Source organism: Bombus fervidus, chromosome 3 (genome assembly GCF_041682495.2).
Source record: "Bombus fervidus isolate BK054 chromosome 3, iyBomFerv1, whole genome shotgun sequence".
NCBI classification, from domain to species: Eukaryota; Metazoa; Arthropoda; class Insecta; order Hymenoptera; family Apidae; genus Bombus; species Bombus fervidus.
This window is the reverse complement of record NC_091519.1, coordinates 8901960-8914993: the sequence shown is the minus strand read 5'-3', so window position 1 is coordinate 8914993 and position 13034 is coordinate 8901960. Positions and strand designations below refer to the sequence as shown.

Sequence of the window (13034 nt, the reverse complement as noted above, 5' to 3'; positions counted from 1 at the left end):
TTTTTTTTCTTCATAGAACGTAATGCTTTTATTCGAAAAACCATTGAGCTAAAGATCGATCTTAAAGCGTGTTACAGCAAAATACGATCATCTTTCGTTATCGTCATCGATTTTTCAAACGAATATTAGGAACAAACATCGGCTTAATTCGCGAGAAAAAACGCACACTCGATTATCAAGCGATACGTCGACTCGAAGCACGTCGTTGTCATAGATCGTTTTGAACACGTGACTGACCGGAAGTACTGTCGAAATCCCCTGCCTCGTTCCGGTTTCCGACGACAATCGTGCGCGTTCGCTCGCTCAACTAATAGAAACTCGACAACATTGAACTATATCGAGAATTATCGCCTAGACTACAAAATTCCAACAACTAATTGGGCGCCTCCTATCGAAGAAACTAATGTGTACTAATACCAGGCGCCCTCCCCTTGACCTCACCGACGCCATCCTGGATCTTCTCCCTTCGATCGTTCTTTTTTTTTTTTAATAATAAAGAGATCTGCCACGAAACTGCCCCCTCTCGGTCGGGTTAATTGTCTATTTATTTCTGGGCAGAGTACCAATTGTTTCTGTCGTCCATTCCAATCGATAATTAAAATATTGCCGACTGAACCTCTTTCTATTAAACTTTATAAAATAGTAACAAACTTTAACTTAATAATATTTTAATATTCTATCGGAGACAATAATTGAAACGTCCTCGAGCGAATATTCTTGCATTGAATATCGTAAAATAGTGGAATATGAAATATCATGAAATCTTATTGAAAATCTAAAATAAATTTCAGCAAAGTATATCTATGGATCTAATATCAAATTTACAAGTTTCTGCACGAAGTTTACTTTTCCTAAGATTCCCATAAAAATCTGTAGTGTCGCTGTTTTACTCAGAAAAATAGATTCATAAATCAAGTTAGCAGTGGTTTTTATAACTGAACAATATCCAGCGATTCTAAAGGTACAGAGATATTTTATTTTATTCCAAAACTAAGGTTCACTAGAGGATTGGACTCTGCCCAAAATTGACAAGAGAGAGAGAGAGAGAGAGAGAGAGAGAGAGAGAGAGAGAGAGAGAGTCGCGGCACGAGCTGCAATTCAAATCGATTAATGGAGGTCCGAGCGACATGGGCGGGGATTCGATCCAGGAAGCGAGATTGATCGGCACCACCCTCGTCCGCCGTATTTGCACAAGAAACTATATGTAAGAAAGAACACTCTTGCGAAAAATGAAAAGTTTCCTCCATTACCGCATGCACGCTCCCATATACGCTCATGCAGGCAAACAGTCAGGAAACGTTCTCTCTTATTCTTTCCGCCATTTCCTCTTCGCCTTATTAAACCCATTCGCTCGTTCTTGTACGCGTGAAACGAAATTTTCTTGAAACTTTCTCCGCAGCCAAGTACAAGGAAAGCCACTGAACGATAGAGACACGAAACAACATCGCGAAATTAACAGCGCACCTTCGATCGTTCGAATCGATAAATAATGACACACGTTGATCGATCTACATTGATCGAGGAGGGTGATCGTTTGTCTGCGAAAAGTCGCCATTTTTAATGTAATGTATAATTTTTAGCGACTTATAAACGCGTGTGAAGCTCGATCGAAGCTTTCGTAAAAGAATCTGCGATCTAATTTCTCATATTTTTTTTTCTAGGATTCCGTGAACATCGAGCTTGCCCGGAATCGACGGTGTATTTTTTTTTCTATAAAATTATAAAACATCCGGATCCGTTTTTATCATTTTTCCGCTCGTTTCTCCTCCTCGATCTTTTGCTGATTTTCTTTCGAAGCGTTCACCATCCTCGACCGGTGTTCGCGCTCCACGAATTCGTGTCTCGGCCGGAAGCGCATGTCGCTTCCGTTCGCCAAGCGGCTCTAGCGCACAATGTTCTTAATTAATAAAATGAACAGCACGCCGCTGCTTCTCTGGGCTTTACTAAATACGACTAAACTGGTTGTTGCGAGGTTTCCACTGCTGTCGCATAAGTCGTTCTCTTTGGAAGCGATCGCGCTACGTCTTTCTCGTTTCTTCGTCAATTTCTTAAAGATGTTTCTTTCTTTTCTTTTGTTTTAAAGAAAAGAAACATGTGGCTGCGCGCCGGTGTTTCGATGGACGTGCGACAAAAGAGTGGCATTTATACGGAAACAAGGTCGACGAATGCGGTACAATATCTAAAAAGTTGATAGCAGTAGAGTAGCAATAATATTAATAAGAATAATCATTTTTATATAAGAGTAATAAGAATAACGAGATAATAGTAGTAGTAATAGTAGTAATAAACAAAGCATTTGACAAGCTGCAGAATACAATACAAAGGTACAAATAATAGGGAACAAAAATCCATTATCATTATTCTCGGGACATTGGTCGTGTCACGAAATTAACATAAACAATATGTATTTTGTGAGATTGTGTGTATGTCTGTGTGTCTGTGTTCACGAACAGGCTGCATACAGGCGCATTGTATCAACGCACGCGTCTTTTACGCTTTTTCTCTTAACTTTTTAAACGAACAGCATCTTTCCTGGCGCTCCTCTCGATCAACGAAAGGACGATTTTTCCTACTTTTTTTTTTATCAACGATCGATTTAAATATCGTCAGTGTTTTATCAATGCGTCACGAACTTTTTCGTATTCTTTCTCTCTTTTACACATACTCTCTCTCTCTCTCTCTTTCACGCTTTCACCGTGTTTCCTACATGACACTCTTCCATTTCGTTTACTTTCCAAACATTTCAAGCAATCACTCAGAATTGTTCTCCCCACAATTTTATTTCCTTTCCCTTTCCACCTGTTCTTCCATTCGTCCTTTCTCTCTTTCTCTTCGTACGCACAAACACTGTTCCGCTTTTTGTGTCGTATGCTTCGATATTTATATATATGTATATATATATATATAAAAATACAAAAAATAATTTACAAAATGATATTATAAGTATATTACACGCGAGTTTCATTTTTGTCTCACACTTGTCTATTTTTTGGTTTTCTCTTTCTACCTTCGTTCGCTCACGTCCCTAGATTTCAGCCGGTGTGTTACTTGTCGATAGTTCGTGTCTTCTATGCGTATGTGTACGTGTGTGTACGTGTATTTATGTATGTTTCACGTGTACTTTCATCCCTCTCTCCTCTTCACCTGTATTTCGTTCCGAAATTCGCTAACTTTATCTCTCTTTCTTCTGAAAGAACGGCTCGAAAACGCTCGAGAAATTTCAAGAAACGCTTCTGTCAATTCTTTCTCTCTCACTCTTCCATTTCATCCTTCTCAACCTGATGTTTAATTCAGAACAAGCAACACGCCGAAAACTCTGATTCTCTCTTCTCTTTCTCTCTCTCTCTCTCTTTCTCTTATATCTCGTTCCCATTTTTTTTCTTAGATTTTTCGTTTTTTTATTTTGCTCTTTTGGTTTATCTCCTCGTTAAACAAAATATAATGTAGCAGTGTATGTATATGTATATAATATATATATGTATATATAATCGATATTTTCTCATATAAGTATGTATAATGCTCTATACATATATATTTATACTTTTATATATATGCACGTGTCCTCTATTTGTATACATATATATATCTACATATATATATGTATATATATATGTATTTGTATATTAATAACGCATTTGTGGGATTCGTAAAGAGATATAGAAAACAAATCCGTTACAACAGAATAAATTACCGTAGTTATATCAAACCACTGTATTATTAACAAAAATATATATATGTATATATATAGCAGTATGTAATATATTATTTGGAGGAGCGAAGCACGCTGATATAATCAAATGTATCATACAAAAAAAGGACAAAAAGAAACAACAATAACAAACTATCAAAAAGAAAAAAAAAAGATTAAAATAAACGGTAAAAGAACAAAAAGAAAAAAGAAAGTGATTCGTGAAAAGAGTCACCTTAAAAACTAAGAAACTTCGCGGACGTCGCTGATCGTTTCGCAAAATCGTTGAACAATATCATTGTTCTAACAAACGATTTTTGTCAACGATCAGCATCGTGCGCGCGATCGACAGATCCACCATAGATAGATCTTTAAATCGATGCAACGGTAAGAAAAAAAGTGTTCGTGTATATAAATATATATATAAATACATATGTACATAAATTTATATATATATGTATATATATACATATTTATAGGTTACATAATGCACACGTAGTAAAGGTAAAACGGTTTTCGTACAAAAATAAAGGAACAAAATCTAAAGCCAACAGAAAATACATCTCGATTACAATAATTCTATATATAATCAATATTAATAATAATAATAATAATAATAATAATAATAATAATAATAATAATAATAGTAATAAAAAAAGGATAAGAAGTAATATAAAGGAAACAGCGATAGCGGTTGAAAAAGGTACCTATATACAGATATACATATATAGGCGCACAGTGTCTCGCTGTTTGTCTCGCTTGCAGACATCCTCATGCTCACCAACTTGCACCATTTATTCTTTCTCTCTGTTTCTCTCTCTCTCTCACCCACTCATACATTTTCATTCACATTCGTACGTACATGTATCATTAAATCGTCTGTCGTTCTTCCATTCGATACGAGTGATAACAAGTGTAACACGTCCATAAAAAAGTGGTAAAACGACGATACGGTGGAAAGAACATAGGCGCGCACATATGTAAACCGCCAGCGAACAGAACGAAAAGGAAAACGCGTCGCGTTACGCAAGGGGTTGAGAAACAAGGGATCTGCACCTGAACCGAGAACCGAGAAATTTTCTCGCGCGGTCCTCAGCCACCGGAAATTTCGTTTCATCGCGTTGATCTTTCGTTTCTTCGCATACTCTGGTTATGCGGTGCTTCGAACGATCGTCGATGCACCGTTCGCGACTAAATTCATCGAAAATTCACGCGATTCGCATCCTTTTATTCGCACACGACGCATACACATGTGTATTCTATCTTTCTCTCATTTCACGCTCTCATCTGTCATTATTCTCACACTATTATCTCTTTTTTCTTCTTGTTTCTTTTTTTTTTCTCATTTTCTCCGGCTTTTTTGCCGCTTCTTTCATCCCTCTTGCTACGTACGAAACGATGAAGACTGGGGCCTGGGGTGGGGCTTCGGAGAAGGGGCATTTCGTAACAGTTACATTTAGGATGCACTTACACGAGTAACATAGTTGCATGTTTTTTTGGTTTTTCTTTACCGTTTCGACACCGAGAGTGTGACTTGGGTGGGGTACAAAAAGGTTTCTTTCTTTCTCTCGTTCTTCGTAGATCTCTTCCTGCCCGGAGGGCGTAGCTTTAGAGTCAACATGGCGCGCCGCCCTCCGGTCCCGCAATCGAGGGCTGATACGTCCATTTTCGGTTCTCCACGAGCGTCCAAACGATATTTTCTTCTACATCGATTGAGTCTTGCTTCCATGTTCAGCTCTCGTGTTTGATAGATATAGGTATCTTTTCGTTACCGGGTCAGTTGCGACCCCGTGCAGAACCGGTAATTGACGGGCCAGTCCTCTTCGCCACGCTGTAATCGAGGTACAGCTCTACGCGGTATGTGTGTGTATATATAATATATATATAATATATATAATATATAATTATATGTATATAGTTTACATTCAGCAAGTAGTTAAAGTATTGAAAAATATATATGTAATTAATTACAAATCTAATGATCATCCTCTTGTTAATTCATTACTTGGTAGAATAATCGATAGGTTTTTTTTTTTTTTGGGTCTTTCTTTGTGTTACTCTGTGTGCATGTGTGTGTAAGAGTGGGTCTGTGTTTCTGTGTATATGCTCGTCGGTGTATGGGTATGTTCATGTGTGTTTGCGTGTGTGTGTGTATGTGTGTGTGTGTACATGTGCGTGTGCACGTGTTGTAGCTTCGAGTGTGTCCGATACACAAAACGCATATTTAATATTGTTTTCTTCCATTCAGCTTTTCGTTTTGCTCTAGTCTCGCTGTTTTAGCATGAAACGGCTTTCTCTTTTCAACTGTGCCTGGAGATCATACCACGTTTGCTCACTTCCGCACTGACACGCGTGTGCTAGGCGCCACTGCTGTTCACATCGTTCTGTCTCGCTGTGTGTGTTATTATTCTCCTTTTGTTACTTTTTCCTTTTTTCTCTTTTTTATATTTAGCTTTCGACAGAGAAGAAAAGCCAGAACGAATCGATGATATACCGTTTCGAGTTGCTTTGAATTTTTTTCTGTTTCACTTTTTTCTATTTTTCTCTTTTTTTTTGAGTGATCCTTTTCTTTTTAATTACGCGTGTCAGAGCCACGCACAATTTTCCTATTTTCTTTCTCTCCTTCTGTGTCTCCTCTAGCCAACCTTCCATCGCTTCTCCACTCTATAAATGTATGAATATATATTATATCTAATATTGCAGTGTTCGGTTATCGCTATGACATTAGTTACGTTACCACGAATACTTGTTTCTCCATTTACGGTTAAAAAGACAATATCAATCGCTATAGTTTATAGACACATGATACTTTAAAGAGACAGATTTACCGTTTGTTACGTCTCTCTCGCTCGCGCTCGCTCTCTCGCTCTCTCTCGTTACTTCGTGTTATTAATTAATAGTTTACTTTTTTTTTATTCTTTTTCGTTTACTTCTTGTGTGTCGTGTACCCGAGTTGCTTCAAACGGTTATTCAGCTGTATCCTGTGTGTGTACGTGAGTATGTTACGTGTCTGTGTTCGTGTGTGTATGTGTGTATGTACGTATTTAACCTTAACCACTCATCGTTATTATTTTTTTTTCTTTTTTTTTGTTAACGAATACATCCATTACAGATTATGGAAAACTATGCATAATTTTTTTTTTTTTTTGTTTCCTTGCTTACAAAGTGTTTCATTACAATCGTATTGTAATCGTATAATACTATATGTTTATCTTTTGTGTATCTCAATGTATGCTCTATATCAATATCCCATTCTTTTCTCTGCCCTTCTCTTCCTTCTCCCTCTCTACTCATTTTCTTTCACATATCGCGCGTCACATTAACCGTTCCATCTCTCCATTCGTCCGCCGTTTCGATTCGATTCAGTATCTCTCTATCTCTTTCTTTCTCTTTTTCACTCCCTTCCGATTCGTTCTTTTTTCCTTTTTTTTTTTTTTTGGTTTTACTAGAAGAGTATACATCGTGTACGTGTGTTTGATTCTTCGCTGAGCTGAGCCTCTCGTCTCAAGCCGAGATCCGCATTTGATTCGCAACTTATTGCAACGCTTGCTTCAACGCCTTTCCTACCCTTTTAAATCCTTCTCGCCACTCCACTCTCCCTCTTTTGATCGTTGAGAAAGGATCGCGACGCCCCGAGACGCAAAGATCGATGACCAAAAAGCGCGACGAATTTGTCTCTCTGGGATCTCCTTTCTTCGGTCGAATCGAGGATATTCTCGCGGGTTTCATGGCGAACCCAATTCGTTCGATTACATAGATTAGAAAAATAATCGGCGCGAGAAGCTCTCTGCGGCTATCTCTCCGCGTCTCGAGGCTAAATCGTCGATCCATCGATCTTCACGTTCCATCAAAGTTGTTTCTCTCCGCGGAAAACCAACGATCCACATAGCAATCGGACCTACAATTGGATCCGAATACGAAGATGACTTACGTCTTCCGCAACGAACCAAACCTCGAAAGTCGCGATTCTTCACTTCTCTTCCACCTCTTCACTCTTTCAATCGATTTCTCTCGCTCGTTCTCTCTTGCTCTCTCCAATCTCTCTCTCTTTAACAATAGCAGGTACTAGCATAGCTACCACAGTCGTACGTATCGTTAATAGTTACAATTAAGTTTAGATATTACTAAAGGGTACTGATCTCCCGTCTTATCCCCTCACGCCTCTGTTCCCCGCGCTTTTTCGCCCCCTCTTTACCCTTGTTAGTTCCGCGGTTAAAAACTTGTTTTTAGCACCCCTCGCGTGGCCGGAAACCTGCCGACTCGCTCGCCGTTTCCATCTTTCGTTCGATATTTCTTCAAATCCCAAAATTTCCAATTGTTCCTAACGCGAAGCTTCAATTTAGCTTCGATCTTATCATCGATCCTTTTTTGTACATCTTTCCTAGATCTTTTGAGCGACGCGTTACTAAGAAAGAACCACGACTCTTCGATGACACATGCTATCTATCGAAGAATTCTTTTTCTCTCGCGGAAAATCTTGTGTGATTCTCGATGTAACACGCGACTCGAGTGTTAAAGCATCGGATGAAGGTGAACGAAGACATCGATTCGTTTTCAGAGCCGGTCGATCGCTACGATATTCGGTCCAAGACGGAACGACCGCGGTACAGGAAGCTGCTGCTTGGCGTCGGTCATACAAAACTGGCTATATAAAAAATTCGTACGAAAGAACGACGAAAGTTACGCCTAAAAATTATGCTACTTATACACTTACACGATACAAAGTCACGCTAAAGTTTCGAAACTAGTCTAAGAGAGGACTCGGTTGGACCGAGCTGATCGACCAACGCAAACGCCATCTATCCTCCATCGTTTTATGCCGTTAAGAAAAAAAAAGAAAGAGAAAAAAACAGCACACGAGCTAGTCGACAATCTCTGGCCGCGCGTATTCCGTACGTTTGTCCCACGACGACAAGATTAAACACTTTTTAATACTTTTAGCACCTAGTGCCCGGCCCGCGGCTCGCGACACCTCCGCCATCGTTGCTGTCGTGCTTTTTCTACGCTGCTCGACGGACGAGAACGACCATGACCCGATCTGACAAGCGATCGAATAAGAAGAAATTATGATTCATCAGGTTAATCTCGAACGCTGACTTTTGGGCCTGTAGTTTGCGGTCTTGCGTTAAGCTATTGGACATTTTTTGAGACTTCTTCGCTAGACTTGTTTTATACTGTACGATTTTAGGTGTCTTATCGATCAAATGATTTTGATACTGTCACTGTCCGTTTTTAAATATTTCAGATCATTTATACAAGTGGAATGATGATTTGAGAGTACCATAAATATGGTTTTTATTGAGTAATCAACTTATCTTCTACTGGACGTTTTTAGTTATCTCAGATGGTTTGTAAGAGTAGAAGGTCGATTAATCAACTTGTCTTATGCTGGACGCTTTCCGATATTTCAAATGGCTTGTAGAAATAGAGGAGTGATTTTGAGATATTATTTGCTTGTTTAATATGGAATAATCGATTTGCCTTATACTGTGCGTCTTTAGATACCTCAACTTGGTTTGTCGTAAGTACTTCTACTTATTCATTATGCTGTTCAGCGAGCTAAAAGTATTATTAATTTTCATTAAATGGAATAATCAATTTGCCTTCTACATTTAGATATCCAAAAACAGAATTGAAATAATTCCATATATGCTCGATCTCTTAAAGATAAACGTATAAAACAGTCTAGCCACGCTTCCTCAATCGCTAGATTTTATCAACTTTTCTCGGTAAACTTATTCGTCAAACAGACAATATAGCGATTTAAAAAGGTGCGAAATCTATCATACATCGATGGAAACAGTGACTATCCTAGAAAATTGAACTTGTCCCGTATAACGCTCATCGCAAAGAGCCCGCAAGCGTATGAACGCCGTGAGGTGTGTTCGGGGTCACGAGCACGGTCGTAGCACGGCCGTCGAGGACAGTAACAGTGGCCTTTAATAACGTAATCACCTAATTAATCTCGCGAACGCGAACCGGCTGGTTGCTCGCTGCTCCAACCCCTTCACCGCCGTGGCTTTGTTTCCCTTCCGATGCGTCCTTTGTCCTCGATCTTCCAACATCGTCAAACCGGAGGCGACTAACGGAAGTTCGAATAATCGTTTTGCCTCCGTCAGTAGGATCGATATAAGGTATACATATATATATATATCATATGAATCGAAGGAGAGCCAGAAGCTCGATAGCGGTGGAATTAAGAAAGTTTACGAAAGTTTACAGACGTTTGCTGATGTATCGCGAAGTTTGCTCACGATCGGATGATGTTGTTCCGTTTCGAGAATCTCAGTGATGTCCGGTTGAACGTCATAGGTGTATAGGATGGGGGAGAGGACGTCACGTTAAAAGGAAATCGCGCCCGGAGAGATTAAACTCGGGACCGGAAGCGGTACGGTTTCATAAGCGGGGCAGCGACGCAACGCGGCCATATTCCCGTTCGTGCGAACACGCCACCACTCTCTATCTCTTTTTTCCTTTCTACCTCTTCCGCTCTCCTCTCTCTCCTTTGCTTTTTTCACTTTTTTCTCTTCTCCTACGCTCTACTGCATTTATTATAAAAATAAAATGTAAAATCGTACCGAGAACGAGTTCTCCGAACGGTATTGGAACCGCGAGCACCATCTGCGTCTCGATCGAGAAAGAATCCCACGGCAGCCGTCCCCGCGTTCTTCGTCGCATTTTAAACCGCTTCTAACAACTTTTCTTTTCGTCTTCCTTTTGTCCTCTATCTTTTCCTCTATTTGCTCGGTCGCGTATATTTTCTGCTCGATCGTTCTTCGGATCGAACAAGAAGAATAAACGGGAAATGCGTGTACGACTACGACCGGGGGTGTTCGTTCGTCGATGGTTCGACAGAGCGGATACAGGCCGTCCCTATACCGTTTCGCGAGAATCCGCGAAGTGAGTGCATATTTTGAATATAATACATAGGCTCTACAGATATATTCAATATCAATTCTCCGACTATACCAGTGAAAAAATAAATTATTACACGTTGGTAATATCTGTGTGTACGTGTTGGTGAAGTCGTGCGCGATATTAAGTGTCCGCACACCCCGCCCTCCTGTGTCTTTTGCACGGACGCGTGATGCACGCGTGTGTGTATCTTGTGTCTCTGTGTAATATGTGTGTATGCGATCGTGAGTGTCGCCAGCACGCCACCAGCCAGGCGGGGCGTTCCGTGTGGTTGAATGTAGACGTTATGGGTTGTGTAGGTGTGTAGATCGCCAGGTAAAATGTTACGGGATTGAGTGTGTCCATTGCGTGTGAATCTGGCCCGTGTGAAATTTTACGCACGCTGTTGCACGTTTCTCTGTGTGTGTGTGTGTGTGTGTGTGTGTGTGTCTCTTGGCTCTTTCGCTGTCCCAGGTGTGGGCGCTTGGCGCATCGTTCGACATTTTATATTTTTCTCTTTCTTCTTCTCTACCTCTCTGAAACGTCGAACAAAAATCACGAATTGTTCTCTCTGTGTGATCTATATAGAGTTACGTGTACATTCTGTTCTTGACAATTTTATTTTTCCAGCTTGTTTCAAAATGGCCCGCCCAGTAGATTAAACGAGACACACAGGGAGCAGCCATTCATCGAACGGGCGCCCAGCGCCATCTCAATCGGGGTCCATGGTGTCTGTATTGTTGTTTTACAGTTACAGTATATTAGATACACGCGGTTTTCTATTACGTTAGTCGGTTGCAAAGTTCGCGTTCGCGAGTCCCATCGCTTCGAACAGTCCTTCCTCCTCTTCGTTCCTCCACCATTCCTCTCCTATGAACGTCTTGCACGCACGCCTCAGCACACAGGCGCACCGAATTCGAATCCCTCTATACACGCTCTATATAATCTCACTCTCATTCTCTCGCACGTTCTCTCTTTCCTCTTTCTCTCTTTCTCTCTCTCTCTCTTTCGCACTCTCCCGCTTTCGTTCTCTCGTTCTCATTATCCCTCTATCACGCGAGTAGTCTCGTCGTCTTGACCCGCGCGCGCGTCGACCCGGTGCCTCTTCCTCAGTGCTGATTGCGTCCTCTCTGCCGAAGGTATCTCTTTTCTTCCGCTCCCTGTCTCCCTGCCTTAATCTACACGTTGTTCATACATATACTATTGGCTGTCCATCGTACGAGAGAGTATCACGTAAGAATCCTCTCTCGGCCATCCGGAATAGGATCGAATGAGAAAACAGGAGTCGATGAGTTTTGGATGCTTCCTCGATGAAAAATTTATCACCGTCAGAGTATCACGATGAAGATGTTTAAGAGGACCGATCCGTTAAGGATTTGGTTATGTAGAGGTAACATGGCGGCTTTCGGTTGGATGCTCCTTTTGTCAGAGAGAGACAGAGTGGGAACTATTTAGTGGGTGAGCAGGAATCTCGACGGCATCGTCCGCTGCGTGCGCGAGAAGCCCTCCAATCAGATGGTGCAAGCGAAATCGGGTTTGTGTATGTGTATTAGGGTTACGGAACCTAGACTCTGGACGACGTCTCGACGCATGAGGGAGAGACTGGAACGTTGTCATGATGGCCAGGAACGGTTACAATCGACCCGGTCTCTCAGACGATCCTCCGACTGTCCTCCTGCCTGTCCGGCGAAGCAGCAGAGGAGCAGGCGCGAATCGAGTCGCGCCAGTCGTTTGGTCTCCACTTGCGCGGGGTATTAGTTGGCTACGAGGAGATGCTGGTATTGGCTGGCCGGATACGGCGCCACGGAGCCGAGGCCAAAGTTGTTTAGACCTTCGACAAGCGCTGTTTTATCCTGTTGCTGGCCAGAACCGTTCACGTTGCTGTTCGTCGCGGCTGAGCCAACCGGGCCGAGATTGCCAGCGCTCTGCGAGTTCCCATTGCTGCCTGCAGCGTTGCTGGTTCCGTTCACGCTGCCACCGTAGAATTGGTGGCTAGCGATCGTCGTTGGATCGAGGTAAGATGACGGGAAGTTCACGCCTGTGTATAGATCAGCGGAGAGATAACCACCATGGCTGGACGAATCGAATATGTTGCGGTGAGGAAATTGAGGATGATACGCGGCTGGACCGTGCTGGAAGAAATACGCGCTTGGATCTGCGTGTTGCTGACCGGCACCAGTCACTATGCTTCCTGGTGACAGGCTGCGACTCCGAGGAGAACTCTGCGACACTGGCAAGCCACCAGCACCAGCCTGCTGCTGTTGTTGCTGTTGTTGTTGCTGTTGTTGCTGCTGCTGTTGGTGCTGTTGGTGATGATGATGATGATGGATCTGTTGCTGCATGGCACGTTGCTTGATGTAATTCGAGAACTCGGTGGGAGACATTCTGAAATTATACGATTACACATAGTTCAGTTGTACGATCGGTAGGTTGGTTACACGGATTGTAGCTA

General features: G+C 41.6%; 1 protein-coding gene and 1 long non-coding RNA gene across 5 annotated transcripts in view; one reads left to right on the top strand and one right to left on the bottom strand.

Moving 5' to 3' along the window:
* The first annotated feature begins 704 nt into the window (after nucleotides 1–704).
* LOC139985351 (uncharacterized) lies at nucleotides 705–1710 on the top strand. Its single transcript, XR_011799399.1, has 2 exons — nucleotides 705–877; nucleotides 917–1710. It is a non-coding gene; the product is annotated as an uncharacterized lncRNA (long non-coding RNA).
* Nucleotides 1711–2187: 477 nt separating this feature from the next.
* LOC139985349 (uncharacterized) overlaps nucleotides 2188–13034 on the bottom strand; it is a 119526-nt gene continuing 108679 nt past the window's right edge. For all 4 annotated transcript variants that reach the window (XM_071999726.1, XM_071999724.1, XM_071999725.1 and 1 more), the window contains one exon: nucleotides 2188–12967. In XM_071999726.1, the coding sequence (XP_071855827.1) occupies nucleotides 12337–12967 (631 nt within the window). In that variant the 3' untranslated portion in view covers nucleotides 2188–12336. The remainder of the gene's footprint in view (nucleotides 12968–13034) is intronic.